This window comes from Oncorhynchus gorbuscha, linkage group LG23 (genome assembly GCF_021184085.1).
Source record: "Oncorhynchus gorbuscha isolate QuinsamMale2020 ecotype Even-year linkage group LG23, OgorEven_v1.0, whole genome shotgun sequence".
NCBI lineage: Eukaryota > Metazoa > Chordata > Actinopteri > Salmoniformes > Salmonidae > Oncorhynchus > Oncorhynchus gorbuscha.
In genome coordinates this window covers 14,865,066-14,884,395 of record NC_060195.1, presented here as the reverse complement: position 1 = coordinate 14,884,395, position 19,330 = coordinate 14,865,066, and the positions used below count along the sequence as shown (strand labels likewise).

Sequence of the window (19,330 nt, the reverse complement as noted above, 5' to 3'; positions counted from 1 at the left end):
TTGAGGCCAGGGTTGAACCAGGATGTGGAAATGAAGCTAGGGTTAGGGTTGTGGCTTTAAAAAACATATATTTAACTAGGCAAGTCAGTTAAGAACAAATTCTTATTTACAATGATGGCCTACCCCAGCCAAACCCAGATGACGCTGGGCCAATTGTGCGCCGCCCTATGGGACTCCCAGTCACAGCCGGATGTGATGCGGCCTGTATTCAAACCAGGTACAGCAGTAATGCCTCTTGCACTGAGATGCAGTGTCTTAGACCACTGTGCCACTCAGGGCTAAACCAGGATGTGGAATGAAGCTAGGGTTAAGGTTGTGGTTGAGGCTCCTCTCCTTGTTCGGGCGACGTTCGGAGATCGAAGTCACCGGCTTTCTCGCCATCGCCGCTTCATCTTTCATATCCATTTGTCTTGTCTTGTTTCCATACACACCTGGTTTACATTTCCCTAATTAAGCTACTTGTATTTAACCCTCTGTTTCCCATCATGTTTTGTGTGTAATTGTTTTCATGTTAGGTGGTGTTAGTTTACCGCTCTACTTTTATGGTCTGTTTTTTGAGTGTGTTTGTTTCCTGTAGTGCTCTCGTCTTTGGAACTAGAATAAAAGTGTGCCTGTTCATTGTATCTGCTCTCCTGCACTTGACTTTGCCTCCAATACACCATCCTGACACAGGCACAGCCAGCCCCCTCATTAGGCCTTTTCTTAGCTAAACTGACCAAGACGCACCTCCAACAACAACACATAAAACCTCACAGAATTCTGCCCAGAAACAATGACAACTTCTCTCAACCAGTGGCATATGTTTTTTTTAGGTGAGCGCTGATGCCGCCCTGTGATAAGCAGGCAGGGGCACAAAATATTTTGCTTGTCCATTCCTAGCGCTTCTGTCCAGGGTGCTGTCGGGGAGACGCATCTAACATAAATCATGTCGCACATACAGTATCAGGAATCAAGGTAAGACCTAAGTACAGACTGTGTAAAGTAACAATGTTTATTGTAACCACAGGGGCAGGCAAATGACATGTCAAGGCATGCAGGGATCGGTAATCCAGAGTAGTGGGGCCAAGGTACAGGACGGCAGGCTCAGGGTCAGGCAGAAGTCGGTAAACCAGAGGTGGAGCAAAGGTACAGGAGGGCAGGCTCTGGGTCAGGCAGAAGTCGGTAAACCAGAGGTGGAGCAAAGGTACAGGAGGGCAGGCTCAGGGTCAGGCAGGGATCGATAATCCAGAGTAGAGGTCAAGGTACAGGACGGCAGGCTCAGGGTCAGGCAGAGGTTGGTAATCCAGAGTAGTGGGGCCAAGGTACAGGACGGCAGGCTCAGGGTCAGGCAGAGGTCAGTAATCCAGAGTAGTGGGGCCAAGGTACAGGACGGCAGGCTCAGGGTCAGTGTCAAGTCAGGCAGTGGTCAGGCGGGCGGGTACAGGGTCAGGACAGGCAAAGGTCAAAAAACAGGAAGACGAGATATAGAGAGACTAGGGAACACCAGGAGCTGAGTCAAAATGCTGGAAGGCTTACATAAACAAGACAAACTGGCAGCAAGACTGACGGACAGAAAACAGATATAAATACACAAGGTATAATGGGGAAGATGGGCGACACCTAGAAAGGGCTGGAGACAAGCACAAGGACAGGTGAAACAGATCAAGATATAGTAGAAAGAGTATGTGGCCTTTTGTGTAGCTTACAGGCTGGAGATACAATGGATGACAATGTATTGAGACAGACACTTTTTACATCATGCAGCTTCTCCAATCAAATAGCCTAACCTAAATGGCGCCCAAACAATTTTTTTTTTTTTTTTTTTTGCCCAATCAAACAAAAATGCATATCAAGTTAACATGATGTCCTAAAAACAGAACTGGTCAAAGTAAAATGGACAATATGGAATGGACAACCACAACTGTTGTCCAGGAGTTTCACCCCATTGTCATGATCAGTGGTTTCAAGTTCGTATCCATACATTTTTGACAAGCTGATCATAGTAATAAAGAAAATACCTCTACATTTCCTGATGTGTAAAGACATTGCAAATAGGCTCACGATAACTCCTAAAAAGTTGGGTAGCTGGTATAGTCCGGCACAGTGGACCCATCATAATACCCATAAAACCTAGCGGTAAAACCCAATAATGGTTCCAATCATTCTTTCCTTATTCATATTTGCGTCTGGGATTTTCAAACTACTTCATATAAGTTCTGAGTTTTGTGTAGGCTTAGCTTGGCGTGATGTTTTGATAGCCATGTAATTCTCTCTGGGACAAGGTGAGTTTTATAGGTGGGCCTCAATTTACTAAAAAAAAAGTGAAATGCTAATTAGCAACAGAGAAGACCTCAGCAAGACTACCATTTCCTGCAGGAAGCTCCTGCATGTCATCTCTAACTGACACTGTCAGCTACCGTTCACTAGTGCCATCATTGACCAATGTCCAATCCAATAACTTCCTCCATCCCCTGTCTCTGTTTTAGCTATCGACTGACAACACTTTAGTTATCTAGTTAGCAGAGCAGATATTTTTTTATGGTTTTACTTAGCCTAGATAATAGACTTTGGTGTCTATTTCAGACCTTATGGCATTTTTCAAGATTTGAGTATAAGAGCATTAAAAGTGGAGAAGACCACGTACGTACATATCCCAACCCGAAGCCATGGATTACAGGCAACATCCGCATCGAGGAAAGATTGAATCCTACTACACCGGTTCTGGCGCTCGTCGGATGTGGCAGGGCTTACGGACTACAAAGGAAAACCCAGACGCGATCTGCCCAGTGACGCGAGCCTACCAGACGAGCTAAATGCCTTTTATGCTTGCTTCGAGGCAAGCAACACTGAAGCATGAACGAGAGCACCAGCTGTTTTGGATGACTGTGTGATAACACTATCAGTAGCCGATGTGAGCAAGACCTTTAAACAAGTCAAAATTCGCAATGCCGCGGGGCCAGATGGATTACCAGGACGTGTACTCATGCGCAGCCCAACTGGCAAGTGTCTTCACTGACATTTTCAACCTCTCCCTGCTGAGTCTGTAATACCTACATGTTTCAAGCAGACCACCATAGTCCCTGTGCCCAAGGAAGCGAAGGTAACCTGCCTAAATGATTACCGCCCCGTAGCACTCACATCGGTAGCCATGAAGTGCTTTGAAAGGATGGTCATGGCTCACATCAACAGCATCCTCCCGGATACCCTAGACCCACTCCAATTCACATACCACACCAATAGAGACACAGGTGCCGCATTCTCAATCGCACTCCACACTGCCCTTTCCCACCTGGACAAATGGAACACCTATGTGAGAATGCTGTTCATTGACTATAGTTCAGCGTTCAACACCATAATGTCCATGAAGCTCATCACTAAGCTAAGAGCCCCGGGACTACACGTCCTCCCACTGCAACTGGATCCTGGACTTCCTGACGGGCCTCCCCCAGGTGTTAAGGGTAGGCAACAACACATCTGCCACACTGATCTTCATCACTGGGGCCCCTCAGGGGTGTGTACTTAGTCCCCTCCTGTACTCCCTGTTCACCCACGACTGTGTGGCCAAACACGACTCCAACACTATCATTAAGTTTGCTGACGACACAACAGTGGTAGGCCTGATCACCAACAACGATGAGGCAGCCTATAGGGTGGAGGATAGAAAACTGGCAGTGTGGTGCCAGGACAACAACCTCTCCCTCGATGTGAGCAAGACAAAGGAGCTGATTGTGGACTACAGGAATAGGCGGGTCGAACAGGCGGAGCGGGTCGAGAGTTTCAAGTTCCTTGAAACTCCAGGTTACACTCCAGCTACATACACATGACACTCCAGGTACATTCACATGACACTCCAGGTACATTCACATGACACTCCAGGTACATTCACATGACACTCCAGGTACATTCACATGACACTCCAGGTACATTCACATGACACTCCAGGTACATTCACATGACACTCCAGGTACATACACATGACACTCCAGGTATATTCACATGACACTCCAGGTACATTCACATGACACTCCAGGTACATTCACATGACACTCCAGGTACATTCACATGACACTCCAGGTACATTCACATGACACTCCAGGTACATTCACATGACACTCCAGGTACATTCACACGACACTCCAGGTACATACACATGACACTCCAAGTATATTCACATGACACTCCAGGTACATTCACATGACACTCCAGGTACATTCACATGACACTCCAGGTACATTCACATGACACTCCAGGTACATACACATGACACTCCAGGTACATACACATGACACTCCAGGTACATTCACATGACACTCCAGGTACATTCACATGACACTCCAGGTACATACACATGACACTCCACGTAAATACACATGACACTCCAGGTACATACACATGACACTCCAGGTAAATACACATGACACTCCAGGTACATACACATGACACTCCAGGTAAATACACATGACATCTCCCTTTCTACCTCGTGAAACTGGTTGTGAGAATACCAAGAGTGTGCAAAGCTGTCATCAAGGCAAAGGGTGGCAACTTTGAAGAATCTCAAATGCAAAATATATTTGGATTTGTCTTAACACTTTTTTGGTTACTACATGATTCCATATGTTATTTCATGGTTTTTATGTCTTCACTACTATACTACAATGTATTAGATAGTAAAAAATAAAGAAAAACCATGGAATAAGTAGGTGTGTCCAAACTTTTGACTGGTACTGTAAATGTGCATTCCTAGAATTCTACTGCTGGCCTACATTACCAAATCTGAACCAATCCTATAAATTACATATTTTCAACTTTCCTTCAAGCCAGGTTTGGGTTGAACCCGGAGGTGGACATGAAGCTAGGGTTAGGGTTGTGATTGAGGCCAGGGTTGGGTTGAACCCGGAGGTGGACATGAAGCTAGGGTTAGGGTTGTGGTTGAGGCCAGGGTTGGGTTGAACCCGGAGGTGGACATGAAGCTAGGGTTAGGGTTGTGGTTGATGCCAGGGTTGGGTTGAATCCGGAGGTGGACATGAAGCTAGGGTTAGGGTTGTGGTTGAGGCCAGGGTTGGGTTGAATCCGGAGGTGGACATGAAGCTAGGGTTAGGGTTGTGGTTGAGGCCAGGGTTGGGTTGAACCCGGAGGTGGACATGAAGCTAGGGTTAGGGTTGTGGTTGAGGCCAGGGTTGGGTTGAACCCGGAGGTGGACATGAAGCTAGGGTTAGGGTTGTGGTTGAGGCCAGGGTTGGGTTGAATCCGGAGGTGGACATGAAGCTAGGGTTAGGGTTGTGGTTGAGGCCAGGGTTGGGTTGAACCCGGAGGTGGACATGAAGCTAGGGTTAGGGTTGTGGTTGAGGCCAGGGTTGGGTTGAACCCGGAGGTGGACATGAAGCTAGGGTTAGGGTTGTGGTTGATGCCAGGGTTGGGTTGAACCCGGAGGTGGACATGAAGCTAGGGTTAGGGTTGTGGTTGATGCCAGGGTTGGGTTGAACCCGGAGGTGGACATGAAGCTAGGGTTAGGGTTGTGGTTGAGGCCAGGGTTGGGTTGAACCCGGAGGTGGACATGAAGCTAGGGTTAGGGTTGTGGTTGAGGCCAGGGTTGGGTTGAACCCGGAGGTGGACATGAAGCTAGGGTTAGGGTTGTGGTTGAGGCCAGGGTTGGGTTGAATCGGGAGGTGGACATGAAGCTATGGTTAGGGTTGTGGTTGAGGCCAGGGTTGGGTTGAACCCGGAGGTGGACATGAAGCTAGGGTTAGGGTTGTGGTTGATGCCAGGGTTGGGTTGAACCCGGAGGTGGACATGAAGCTAGGGTTAGGGTTGTGGTTGAGGCCAGGGTTGGGTTGAACCCGGAGGTGGACATGAAGCTAGGGTTAGGGTTGTGGTTGATGCCAGGGTTGGGTTGAACCCGGAGGTGGACATGAAGCTAGGGTTAGGGTTGTGGTTGAGGCCAGGGTTGGGTTGAACCCGGAGGTGGACATGAAGCTAGGGTTAGGGTTGTGGTTGAGGCCAGGGTTGGGTTGAACCCGGAGGTGGACATGAAGCTAGGGTTAGGGTTGTGGTTGAGGCCAGGGTTGGGTTGAACCCGGAGGTGGACATGAAGCTAGGGTTAGGGTTGTGGTTGAGGCCAGGGTTGGGTTGAACCCGGAGGTGGACATGAAGCTAGGGTTAGGGTTGTGGTTGAGGCCAGGGTTGGGTTGAATCCGGAGGTGGACATGAAGCTAGGGTTAGGGTTGTGGTTGAGGCCAGGGTTGGGTTGAACCTGGAGGTGGACATGAAGCTAGGGTTAGGGTTGTGGTTGAGGCCAGGGTTGGGTTAGGATTAAACCATCTCTGTACTATCGTCCCCTGTCTCTCCAGAACAGGGTGAGGTAATTCTGATTATGCAGTGTCTGCTGAAGTTATGGAATGTATCAATTATGGCAATTATCTGGTCACTTTCTGTCATTTAAAATGATTTTGGGACTAATTTAGGCTACAAATGGTGTTCCTGAGTTTAATTTGTCAGGGACAAAAATAGCAACCGTAAATGTATCTGTTTACGCAATGGAGTTGTTGGCCATACTATTGGCTGCAGAGTGGGTGGAGGTGAGGCCAGACAGAGTAGTCATCTGCTCCGACTCCTGTGCAGCACTGATGAGCTTAAAATAATGTGTGTATCAGAGCCGACAGGATGTATTGTATGAGGTTCTGCAGTGATTGTATAGGGTGAAACAGATGGAGGTATTTGTGCTGTTCCTCTGTGTACCAGCTCATATGGGAGTAGAGTGGAATGAGGAGGTGGATGTTATCACCAAGCAGCCTCTCAAACATCCGTAAAATCAGTAAAGCAGAAGCCAAGGGGTTTTAATAAGAACAGTGGTTAAAAACAAATGGCAAGAGTTGTGGAACAAGGAGGGAAAGGGAAGATACACGGATAAAACCCAGGAAAAGGGAGGTCCTCAGGCCGAGAGATAATGGAGGAACGTGTATTTTCAAAGCTGAGACTGGAACACACAAGGCTCAATAGTACATTGAAATTGGTGGGGAAACATCCGTGTGTGTGTGTGTGTGTGTGTGTGTGTGTGTGTGTGTGTGTGTGTGTGTGTGTGTGTGTGTGTGTGTGTGTGTGTGTGTGTGTGTGTGTGTGTGTGTGTGTGTGTGTGTGTGTGTGTGTGTGTGTGTGTGTGTGTGTGTGTGTGTGTGTGTGACTGTCAAGAGGAGATGAAGACAGTGAAACATGTTCTATTTCAGTGCCAGAAATATGTAAGAGAAAGGGGGCGATTGTTATTAGATTTGAAGAGTAATGAAGAGTCTGTGAACTGCTGGGAACGTCTTCAGGGGAGGTAGTATTTATGTATTTCGTTTCGTTGGGGAGACGAGAATATCGGGTAGGATTATTAGAAGCTCACTGTCTCTGGTCCACACTCCAGTCCAGTTGGTGGCGGTAATGCAGCTTTAAAATGGTTGCCAACCGCCATATAAAACCCACAGATGAAGAAATACTGTACACTGTCTTTGGTTCAAGGTTTGATTTCGGTGACAGCGCTCCGCTCGCTCCGCTCTGTCGGGTTTTGAGAGCTTGGAATACGGTTACTGAGGCGGACAGCCCCGCTGTAGAGAGCCAAGATGATGAACATGTGGAAAGTCCGGGAATTGGTTGATAAAGCGTAAGTATTCTCACTCTATCCGAGCCAAACTCTTGAGTGTACCTATTTGAAAGAGACACGTACCCAACACTTTGACGTCACGTAGCAGCAGGAAGCTAGTTAGCCAGTTAGCTTCAATAGAAAGTTGTGCCAATCAAACACGGGACAAATTCAACTTTTTTGCCATTCGACTATATTCCCATTTTAATCTCGTCTTGAACTATCCGACGAGCGATTGATAACTCAACTTTCTAGCCGCGTTTACTGCCGTAGAAAGTTGAGATGGCTAACGTTAGCTAATTACCTAGAGTAAATTATGCTGGGTTAAAAACAAATGGGAATTCGTATTATCTCCGTCTTTTGTGTGTTCAAAACAAATGGGAACAGGGAAAAACGAGCTCCGATTGGGAAAATCGATTAACGGGAACTCAATTAATCTCGGGCCTCTTTCTAGAGCTCCGACTTTTCGACCTGAAGATCACTGACGCCATGATCTGACGTCATGATTTGACCTCATATTTTCAGAGTCCCATTGGCCAATATTTAACGTTGTCTTGGGTCTTTTTTCTTCTCAGCTTGACAGCCACTTGTCAGTTATTTTTTGGGGGGTTAGCTAACTAACTGAACTAGGTAGTTAGCCAGATCAAAACACACACGTATACTTACGTGAGGGTACATTTGTTTGTAATTGTAGCTACTGTTAGTTGTGGCAAAGGCCTTGAATGCTAACCTCGATATATTCTGACAATCCAACTTCCGGGTGTGAAAGTATCTAGCATAACAACCAGAACATTTAGCTTTTTTTTCATGTCACAGGTCTATCAAAGCTGCCACAGCTCAGTTGACTTGACTATAATGTATTCGTTTTTGTTGCTGTTTTTTAGAGTATAGGATGATCCAAGTAAACCTAGAACACCTGGATAACTCTCATCTTCTGCCTAGCTACCTGCATACTTATTCTAAACTGGATAACTCTCATCTTCTGCCTAGCTACCTGCATACTTATTCTAAACTGGATAAGAGCGTCTGCTAAATGACTTAAATGTGAATGTAAACTGGGTGGTTGGATCCCTGGATGCTGATTTGGCTTACAGCTGTGGTATGCCACGGGTATAGCGAAACATTTATTTTTACTGCTGTAATTACGTTGGCAACCAGTTTTATAATAGCAATAATGCACCGTGAGGGTTTATGATATAAGGCCAATATACCACGGTTAAGGGCTGTATCCAGGCACTCTGTGTTGCGTAGCGCTTAATTCAGACCATAGTCGTGGCATATTGACCATATACCACACCTCCTCGGGCCTCATTGCTTAAGTATACTATAGGCTAAATTATCAAAACAAGTACAATATATTTGACTGTGGTGTATGTCTGGTGGCCATATGGGCCTTTTGCATTTGCAAAATGGAGGTACCTTGCATGCAGAAGTAGAAAGGTGGAGCCCAGACCATGATCAACCACAGTGACTGTTGATACAGTACAAGACAGTGTTGTAATGTATGACTCTGTGATAAACAATGACTTGCTGAATGCAACAATAGATTGCACAATTAAGAGGCAATGTCACGCCGCATACAGTTGCGCTGTGAAGACATTGCTGTCACTGCCCTATTAGCCAGAGTATCTGGATTCAAAATAAAGTTCATTATTTATTTTAATTCACCTTTATTGAACCAGGTAGGCTAGTTGAGAACAAGTTCTCATTTACAACTGCCACCCGGCCAAGATAAAGCAAAGCAGTGTGACACAAACAGAGGATATGGGATAAACAAACGTACAGTCAATAATGCAATAGAAACATCTGGATACAGTGTGTGCAAATGTAGTAAGGAGGTAAGGCAATAAATAGGCCAATAGTGGCAAAGTAATTACAATTTAGACATTTTACCCTGGAGTGATTTATGTGCAGGTGAGGATGTGCAAGTTTAAATACTGGTCGCATTTGGGACACACCCTACACTACCATGGATAGTACACCCTACACTAGCCTAAACATTAGCCTAAACCTGTATGGTGGCTGTCAGCAGAGATTGAAACTAAAGTATTGCATGAATGGCTGAATGTTTCCACCTCTGAGTGAGAGCCACACCTGGTTTAACCGGCTTATTGTCATCTTTTGTCCTCCTCTTGTATAATTTACGGTCCTAGTCCCTGCTGAGTAATGACCTGAGAGGCCATGCAACACACACGCACACACACAGGCCTACTGTAGAGCTATGGGAAGTAGTGGGATTGCGCAATCTCCACTTCAAAGCTTTAACGGTTGGTTTGGCAAGCTGTGGCAACAGCAGGAGCACACAGTTCCTGTCCAAGAATGCATTCCTGCTAAAAGTCAAGTCCGCTCTGCTAGTCTCCCCTACTGGGTGACCTCTTCAGAGAGAGAGAGAGGGGGGCAGAGGTACAGCGAGAGGGTCAGGAAGAGAAAGACCAAGCAGGAAGAGGATTGGGCTTTGCGCTGTAATGGGTGGCAAAAAGCCGATACCGATTAATCGGCCGATTTAATAAAAAAAAAATATCAAAAATAATAATAATTTTAAAAAATTTAAAGTAATTTAAAAAACGTAAAAGTGCAATATGTGCTATGTAAGAAAGCTAACATTTCAGTTCCTTGCTCAGAACATGAGAACCAATGAAAGCTGGTGGTTCCTTTTAACATGAGTCTTCAATATTCCCAGGTAAAGTTTTAGATTGTAGTTATTATAGGACTATTTCCCTCTATACCATTTGTATTTCATTAACCTTTGACTATTGGAAGTTCTTATAGGCACTTTAGTATTGCCAGTGTAACAGTATAGCTTCCGTCCCTCTCCTCGCTCCTCCCTGGGCTCGAACCAGCGACACAAGGACAACAGCCACCACATGGAAGCAGGGTTACCCATGCAGAGCAAGGGAAACAACCACTCCAAGGCTCAGAGCGAGTGAAGTTTGAAACGCTATTAGCGCGCGCTAACTAGCCAGCCATTTCACTTCGGTCACACCAGCCTCATCTCGGGAGTTGATAGGTTTGAAGTCATAAACAGCGCAATGCTTGACGCACAACGGAGAGCTGCTGGCAAAACGCCCGAAAGTGCTGTTTGAATGAATGTTTACGCGCCTGCTTCTGCCTACCACCGCTCAGTCAGATACTTAGATGCTTGTATGCTTGTATGCTCAGTCAGATTATATGCAACTCAGAACACGCTAGATAATATCTAGTAATACCATCAACCATGTGTCGTTAACTAGTGACTATGATAAGTTTAAGGCTAGCTAGCAACTTACCTTGGCTTACTGCATTCGTGTAACAGGCAGTCTCCTTGTGGAGTGCAATGAGAGGAAGGTTGTTATTGCGTTGGACTAGTTAACTGTAAGGTTGCAAGATTGAATCCCCCGAGCTGACAAGGTGAAAATCTGTCTTTCTGCCCCTGAATGAGGCAGTTAACCCACCGTTCCTAGGCAGTGTTCTTAACTGTTCTTGCCTCGTTAAATAAAGGTGTAAAAAAAAATAATAATCTGGGTCCAAAAAAAACTTGAAATCGGCCCTAATTAATCGGCCATTCTGATTTTAATCGGTTGACCTCTATACTGTGGATAATCTTTGTTCTGGGTAACTGTAGGCCTATTGTAGCCTATGCTAGGCCTCAGCCTGTGTTGAATATCGGTGCTCGATCTAGGCCTATTTCTCTGTGGTTTGCTTTCATAGTTAGGCTACAAAATGAACTGCGTTCCGTTGCTGCAGCTGTCCTTGATTGGTAACGCTCATGCTTAGTGGAGTTTTTCAGGTCACTAAACCTGCTTGACCTTGTTAAGTTTCTTGCGCAAGGAGGAGGGTATTGTGGCGGGTGTGGTGGTGGGTAATAACTGATTCTGCCTGTTGCAGCTTGTGTTTATTTACACATTTACATAGAAGCCTGGAGAACCAGTAGAACTGTATAGTATACACTATTGTCAGCCTCTATGGACCATAGGTATAGCAGAGACATTGATACGACGCTGCTTGAGGCGACACACCCTTCATTCACCTTCATCACGACCACACCCACCACTCACTCCACCTACGTTTTCTCTGTGTCTCTGTCTTGGTCTGCCTGTCTGTCTGGTTAAGAGCGTTGAGCCAGTAAGCGAAAGGTCGGTAGTGTGAATCCCTGAGCCTACCTTCAGCCAAGCACTTAACCTTCATTGCTCTCTTCTGTCCCCTCTACTCTGCTCTCTCTTCTGTCCCCTCCACTCTCTCTTCTGTCCCCTCTATTCTGCTCTCTCTTCTGTCCCCTCTATTCTGCTCTCTCTTCTGTCCCCTCTATTCTGCTCTCTCTTCTGTCCCCTCCACTCTCTCTTCTGTCCCCTCCACTCTCTCTTCTGTCCCCTCTATTCTGCTCTCTCTTCTGTCCCCTCTATTCTGCTCTCTACTCTGATCTCTCTTCTGTCCCCTCTACTCTGCTCTCCACTCTGCTCTCTCTTCTGTCCCCTCCACTCTCTCTTCTGTCCCCTCTATTCTGCTCTCTCTTCTGTCCCCTCCACTCTCTCTTCTGTCCCCTCTATTCTGCTCTCTCTTCTGTCCCCTCTACTCTGCTCTCTACTCTGCTCTCTCTTCTGTCCCCTCTGCTCTCTCTTCTGTCCCCTCTGCTCTACTCTGCTCTCTACTCTTCTCTTCTGTCCCCTCTGCTCTCTCTTCTGTCCCCTCTGCTCTACTCTGCTCTCTATTCTGCTTTCTACTCTGCTCTCTCTTCTGTCCCCTCTACTCTCTCTTCTGTCCCCTCTACTCTGCTCTCTACTCTGCTCTCTCTTCTGTCCCCTCTACTCTGCTCTCTACTCTCTCTTCTGTCCCCTCTACTCTCTCTTCTGTCCCCTCTACTCTGCTCTCTACTCTACTCTCTCTTCTGTCCCCTCTACTCTCTCTTCTGTCCCCTCTACTCTCTCTTCTGTCCCCTCTACTCTCTCTTCTGTCCCCTCTACTCTCTCTTCTGTCCCCTCTACTCTGCTCTCTACTCTACTCTCTCTTCTGTCCCCTCTACTCTCTCTTCTGTCCCCTCTACTCTGCTCTCTACTCTGCTCTCTCTTCTGTCCCCTCTGCTCTCTCTTCTGTCCCCTCTGCTCTACTCTGCTCTCTACTCTTCTCTTCTGTCCCCTCTGCTCTACTCTGCTCTCTATTCTGCTTTCTACTCTGCTCTCTCTTCTGTCCCCTCTACTCTCTCTTCTGTCCCCTCTACTCTGCTCTCTACTCTGCTCTCTCTTCTGTCCCCTCTACTCTCTCTTCTGTCCCCTCTACTCTCTTCTGTCCCCTCTACTCTGCTCTCTACTCTACTCTCTCTTCTGTCCCCTCTACTCTCTCTTCTGTCCCCTCTACTCTCTCTTCTGTCCCCTCTACTCTCTCTTCTGTCCCCTCTACTCTCTCTTCTGTCCCCTCTACTCTCTCTTCTGTCCCCTCTACTCTGCTCTCTACTCTACTCTCTTCTGTCCCCTCTACTCTGCTCTCTCTTCTGTCCCCTCTACTCTCTCTTCTGTCCCCTCTACTCTCTCTTCTGTCCCCTCTACTCTCTCTTCTGTCCCCTCTGCTCTGCTCTCTAATCTCTCTTCTGTCCCCTCTACTCTGCTCTCTACTCTCTCTTCTGTCCCCAAACTCTTCTGTCCCCTCTACTCTGCTCTCTACTCTACTCTCTCTTCTGTCCCCTCTACTCTCTCTTCTGTCCCCTCTACTCTCTCTTCTGTCCCCCTACTCTCTCTTCTGTCCCCCCTACTCTTCTCTTACCTACTGACTCTTCTGTGCTCTCTACTCTACTTTCTCTTCTGTCCCCTCTATCTCTTCTGTCCCCTCTACTCTGCTCTCTACTCTACTCTCTTCTGTCCCCTCTACTCTGCTCTCTCTTCTGTCCCCTCTACTCTCTCTTCTGTCCCCTCTGCTCTGCTCTCTACTCTGCTCTCTACTCTACTCTCTCTTCTGTCCCCTCTACTCTCTCTTCTGTCCCCTCTACTCTGCTCTCTACTCTGCTCTTCTGTCCCCTCTATTCTGCCCCTTCTACTCTTCTCCTTCTACTCTGCCAAACAGGTTTTCCCTGACTGTGTGACGATTTTCATAGTGTACACACAACACACACACACAGAGTATTTCTGTCCCATGTCAGCGTTGTGTTGACCTTTGACTGGTTATGTTATAATAATTTAATAACAATTTAATATAATATGTCATTTAGAAGAGTGCTTTACCCATCAACGTATGGGTGGCCCCAGCGGGAATCGAACCCACTATCCTTGGAGTAGCACGCGTCATTCTCTACCAACTGAGCCACACAGGACCACGTTATATCATGAGGGTTATTTGACTCTGTGTTCCTTGAGAAACAGGAGGAATGAACAGTTTAATGTAAATAGAGGCTGTGTGTCTTGACCGTTACCATAAATAGGCTGTCCAAAGCTAGGTCTGGGGGGGGCTCGGTCTGGGGAGAGGCCTCGGTCTGGGGGGAGGCCTCGGTCTGGGGAGAGGCCTCGGTCTGGGGCACCTTTTCTGTTCAGACACAATGTATTTAAAAAATTAAAAAATAAACTCTTGAGTGCAAACCCTCCTTTGTCTCCTGTTTGACATCATTATTTTCATAAGTCATAATATCTCTTACCTTTACCTACCCCTGTAGAACCAATGTGGTGATGAACTACTCGGAGGTGGAGACTAAGGTGAGGGAGGCCACCAACGATGACCCCTGGGGACCTTCAGGACAGCAGATGGCAGAGATATCCAGGTAGGGGTGCTGTTCACACACACACACAAGTTAGATTGCAACAACTTTTATACAGTATCTGAAACTTTCTACTTGGATTGAATCATGTTGACTACTGTACACCTCTTGCTCCGTGTGTGTGTCTCTTTTCTTTCTCTCTCTTTCTCTCTCTCTCTCTCTCTTTCTCTCTCTTTCTCTCTCTTTCTCTCTCTTTCTCTCTCTTTCTCTCTCTTTTCTCTCTCTTTCTCTCTCTCTCTCTCTTTCTCTCTCTTTCTCTCTCTCTTTCTCTCTCTTTCTCTCTCTTTCTCTCTCTTTCTCTCTCTTTCTCTCTCTTTCTCTCTCTTTCTCTCTCTTTCTTCTTCTCTCTCTTTCTCTCTCTTCTCTTCTTCTCTCTCTTTCTCTTTCTCTCTCTTTCTCTCTCTTCTCTTTCTCTTCTCTTTCTCTCTCTCTCTCTTTCTCTTTCTTTCTCTCTCTCTCTCAGATGTACGTTTATGTATGAGCAGTTTCCTGAGGTGATAAACATGCTTTGGAACAGGATGCTCCGGGACAACAAGAAGAACTGGAGAAGGGTCTACAAGGTCAGAGAGCAGCTATAACCTGTCACAAGCATGACAACCTGTCATTGTCTGGTAAAAAGCATGAGCTGACCCACACCCCAAAATGTTTGTAGAGCTGCTGAATAAATGGTAGAAAGACAAAGTAAGTCACTCCCTGTATATACACTTAGTGGACAACTTTAGGAACACCTTCCTAATATTGAGTTGCACTGCCCCCTTTTGCCCTCAGAACAGCCTCAATTTGTTGATGCATGTTGACTCTACATAGTTGACTCCAATGCTACCCACAGTTGTCAAGTTGGCTGGATGTCCTTTAGCTGGTTGACCAATCACAGGAAACTGTATGTATCAGCGTTGCAGTTCTTGATACACTCAAAGCGGTGCACCCGGTACCTAATACCAAACTCCGTTCAAAGGCTCTTCAATCTTTTCTTCTTGCCCATTCACCCTCTGAATGGCACACACACAACCCATGTCCCAAAGCTTAAACATCCTTCTGTAACCTGGCTCCTCCCCTTCATCTGTAACCTGGCTCCTCCCCTTCATCTGTAACCTGGCTCCTCCCCTTCATCTGCACAGATTGAAGTGGATTTAACAAGTGACATCAATAAGGGGTGATAGCTTTCACCTGGTTGGTCTTTCATGAAAAGAGCAGGTGTTCCTAATGTTTTGTCACCAACATTGTAATGGGTAAACCTTGGTTAGGTTGGCAGCATAGTGTGACTCCCTTTCTTTTTACAACCAAGACATAACCCATGGATATTCAACTCCAGACCACGAGGGCTGAGGTCTGCTCTCCCAGTCTCTGTTGTTGCCCCAGATCATCAGAAACGATTGAGAGAGACTATGACAGAGGGGCCATCATAAGCAGGTCTAACAGTAGTTTTCCATCTCTTCTCCCCCAGTCTCTGCTGTTGTTGTCCCACCTCATCAGGAACGGTTCAGAGAGAGTTGTCACCAGCGCCAGAGAACACATCTACGACCTACGATCTCTAGAGAGCTACCACTTCGTAGGCAAGTAATCTCTCTGGCTTACACTATAGAAACAGAATCCCTACTCTGTCTCTCTCTCTCTCTTGACTGTAGTGTAGAATCTGTGTTAAATGTTAAGGCTTGTTGCCTGTCCTCAGTACACCTCAGTACACCAGTGTGCGAGTTTGTAATGAAATGTTAGTTTAGAACCAGACAAAAGGGCCAGTGTTGAGACGGTGTTATAGCATTCAGGAAGAGCTGGTGCACTAAGAACCGCTTAAACCACAACCAGCTCCACCACACACTGCTCTGCCCTATAGCAGACAAAGTGAAAGGTAAATCTCTCCCCTTACCACCATTTAGCCTTGTGAACCCAGACTGATAACCTGTTTTACAAGTTTGTATTTGTTTTATTCACACAGTACTGTGGACACTTCTTCTACATTTTGTCTTCTCGAAACATGTCCCACCTGACATTCTGATTACACTGATCAGCTTCCTACACGTTGAGAAGACATGTTTATAGGGGAATGGAACACTAACAGCTTGCCAATAACCTTCAGCTACCTCTCTATCTCTCTCTTTTCTCTACCTCTCCCTCTGTGTAGATGAGAACGGTAAGGACCAGGGAGTGAACGTGCGTCAGAAGGTGAAGGAGATGGTGGATCTAATCCAGGATGATGATCGACTGAGAGAGGAGAGGAAGAAGGCAAAGAAGAACAAAGACAAATACATCGGCGTGTCCTCTGACAGCATTGGGGGAGGGTTCAGCAGATACAGTAAGTCCTCTGATAGCATTGGGGGAGGGTTCAGCAGATACAGTAAGTCCTCTGATAGCATTGGGGGAGGGTTCAGCAGATACAGTAAGTCCTCTGATAGCATTGGGGGAGGGTTCAGCAGATACAGTAAGTCCTCTGATAGCATTGGGGGAGGGTTCAGCAGATACAGTAAGTCCTCTGACAGCATTGGGGGAGGGTTCAGCAGATACAGTAAGTCCTCTGATAGCATTGGGGGAGGGTTCAGCAGATACAGTAAGTCCTCTGATAGCATTGGGGGAGGGTTCAGCAGATACAGTAAGTCCTCTGATAGCATTGGGGGAGGGTTCAGCAGATACAGTAAGTCCTCTGATAGCATTGGGGGAGGGTTCAGCAGATACAGTAAGTCCTCTGATAGCATTGGGGGAGGGTTCAGCAGATACAGTAAGTCCTCTGATAGCATTGGGGAGGGTTCAGCAGATACAGTAAGTCCTCTGATAGCATTGGGGGAGGGTTCAGCAGATACAGTAAGTCCTCTGATAGCATTGGGGGAGGGTTCAGCAGATACAGTAAGTCCTCTGATAGCATTGGGGGAGGGTTCAGCAGATACAGTAAGTCCTCTGATAGCATTGGGGGAGGGTTCAGCAGATACAGTAAGTCCTCTGATAGCATTGGGGGAGGGTTCAGCAGATACAGTAAGTCCTCTGATAGCATTGGGGGAGGGTTCAGCAGATACAGTAAGTCCTCTGATAGCATTGGGGGAGGGTTCAGCAGATACAGTAAGTCCTCTGATAGCATTGGGGGAGGGTTCAGCAGATACAGTAAGTCCTCTGATAGCATTGGGGGAGGGTTCAGCAGATACAGTAAGTCCTCTGATAGCATTGGGGGAGGGTTCAGCAGATACAGTAAGTCCTCTGATAGCATTGGGGAGGGTTCAGCAGATACAGTAAGTCCTCTGATAGCATTGGGGAGGGTTCAGCAGATACAGTAAGTCCTCTGATAGCATTGGGGGAGGGTTCAGCAGATACAGTAAGTCCTCTGATAGCATTGGGGAGGGTTCAGTAAGTCCTCAGATACAGTAAGTCCTCTGATAGCATTGGGGGAGGGTTCAGCAGATACAGTAAGTCCTCTGACAGCATTGGGGGAGGGTTCAGCAGATACAGTAAGTCCTCTGACAGCATTGGGGGAGGGTTCAGCAGATACAGTAAGTCCTCTGACAGCATTGGGGGAGGGTTCAGCAGATACAGTAAGTCCTCTGACAGCATTGGGGGAGGGTTCAGCAGATACAGTAAGTCCTCTGACAGCATTGGGGGAGGGTTCAGCAGATACAGTAAGTCCTCTGACAGCATTGGGGGAGGGTTCAGCAGATACAGTAAGTCCTCTGACAGCATTGGGGGAGGGTTCAGCAGATACAGTAAGTCCTCTGATAGCATTGGGGGAGGGTTCAGCAGATACAGTAAGTCCTCTGACAGCATTGGGGGAGGGTTCAGCAGATACAGTAAGTCCTCTGACAGCATTGGGGGAGGGTTCAGCAGATACAGTAAGTCCTCTGACAGCATTGGGGGAGGGTTCAGCAGATACAGTAAGTCCTCTGACAGCATTGGGGGAGGGTTCAGCAGATACAGTAAGTCCTCTGACAGCATTGGGGGAGGGTTCAGCAGATACAGTAAGTCCTCTGACAGCATTGGGGGAGGGTTCAGCAGATACAGTAAGTCCTCTGACAGCATTGGGGGAGGGTTCAGCAGATACAGTAAGTCCTCTGACAGCATTGGGGAGGGTTCAGCAGATACAGTAAGTCCTCTGATAGCATTGGGGGAGGGTTCAGCAGATACAGTAAGTCCTCTGATAGCATTGGGGGAGGGTTCAGCAGATACAGTAAGTCCTCTGATAGCATTGGGGGAGGGTTCAGCAGATACAGTAAGTCCTCTGATAGCATTGGGGGAGGGTTCAGCAGATACAGTAAGTCCTCTGATAGCATTGGGGGAGGGTTCAGCAGATACAGTAAGTCCTCTGATAGCATTGGGGAGGGTTCAGCAGATACAGTAAGTCCTCTGATAGCATTGGGGGAGGGTTCAGCAGATACAGTAAGTCCTCTGATAGCATTGGGGGAGGGTTCAGCAGATACAGTAAGTCCTCTGATAGCATTGGGGGAGGGTTCAGCAGATACAGTAAGTCCTCTGATAGCATTGGGGGAGGGTTCAGCAGATACAGTAAGTCCTCTGATAGCATTGGGGGAGGGTTCAGCAGATACAGTAAGTCCTCTGATAGCATTGGGGGAGGGTTCAGCAGATACAGTAAGTCCTCTGATAGCATTGGGGGGGAGGGTTCAGCATTGGGGGATACAGTAAGTCCTCTGATAGCATTGGGGGAGGGTTCAGCGGATACAGTAAGTCCTCTGATAGCATTGGGGGGGGAGGGTTCAGCGGATACAGTAAGTCCTCTGATAGCATTGGGGGAGGGTTCAGCGGATACAGTAAGTCCTCTGATAGCATTGGGGGAGGGTTCAGCGGATACAGTAAGTCCTCTGATAGCATTGGGGGAGGGTTCAGGGATACTGTAAGTCCTCTGATAGCATTGGGGGAGGGTTCAGCGGATACTGTAAGTCCTCTGATAGCATTGGGGGGAGGGTTCAGCGGATACTGTAAGTCCTCTGATAGCATTGGGGGAGGGTTCAGCGGATACTGTAAGTCCTCTGATAGCATTGGGGGAGGGTTCAGCGGGTAAGTCCTCTGATAGCATTGGGGGAGGGTTCAGCGGA

The 19,330-nt window shown here is 47.1% G+C and overlaps 1 protein-coding gene across 1 annotated transcript in view; it reads left to right on the top strand.

The window, feature by feature from the left end:
* Positions 1–7,442: 7,442 nt before the first annotated feature.
* LOC124011045 (clathrin interactor 1-like) overlaps positions 7,443–19,330 on the top strand; it is a 29,080-nt gene continuing 17,192 nt past the window's right edge. The window contains exons 1-5 of the mRNA XM_046324017.1: positions 7,443–7,615; positions 14,205–14,309; positions 14,770–14,866; positions 15,751–15,859; positions 16,426–16,596. Coding sequence (XP_046179973.1) covers positions 7,575–7,615; positions 14,205–14,309; positions 14,770–14,866; positions 15,751–15,859; positions 16,426–16,596 — 523 coding nt within the window. The 5' untranslated portion in view covers positions 7,443–7,574. The remainder of the gene's footprint in view (positions 7,616–14,204; positions 14,310–14,769; positions 14,867–15,750; positions 15,860–16,425; positions 16,597–19,330) is intronic.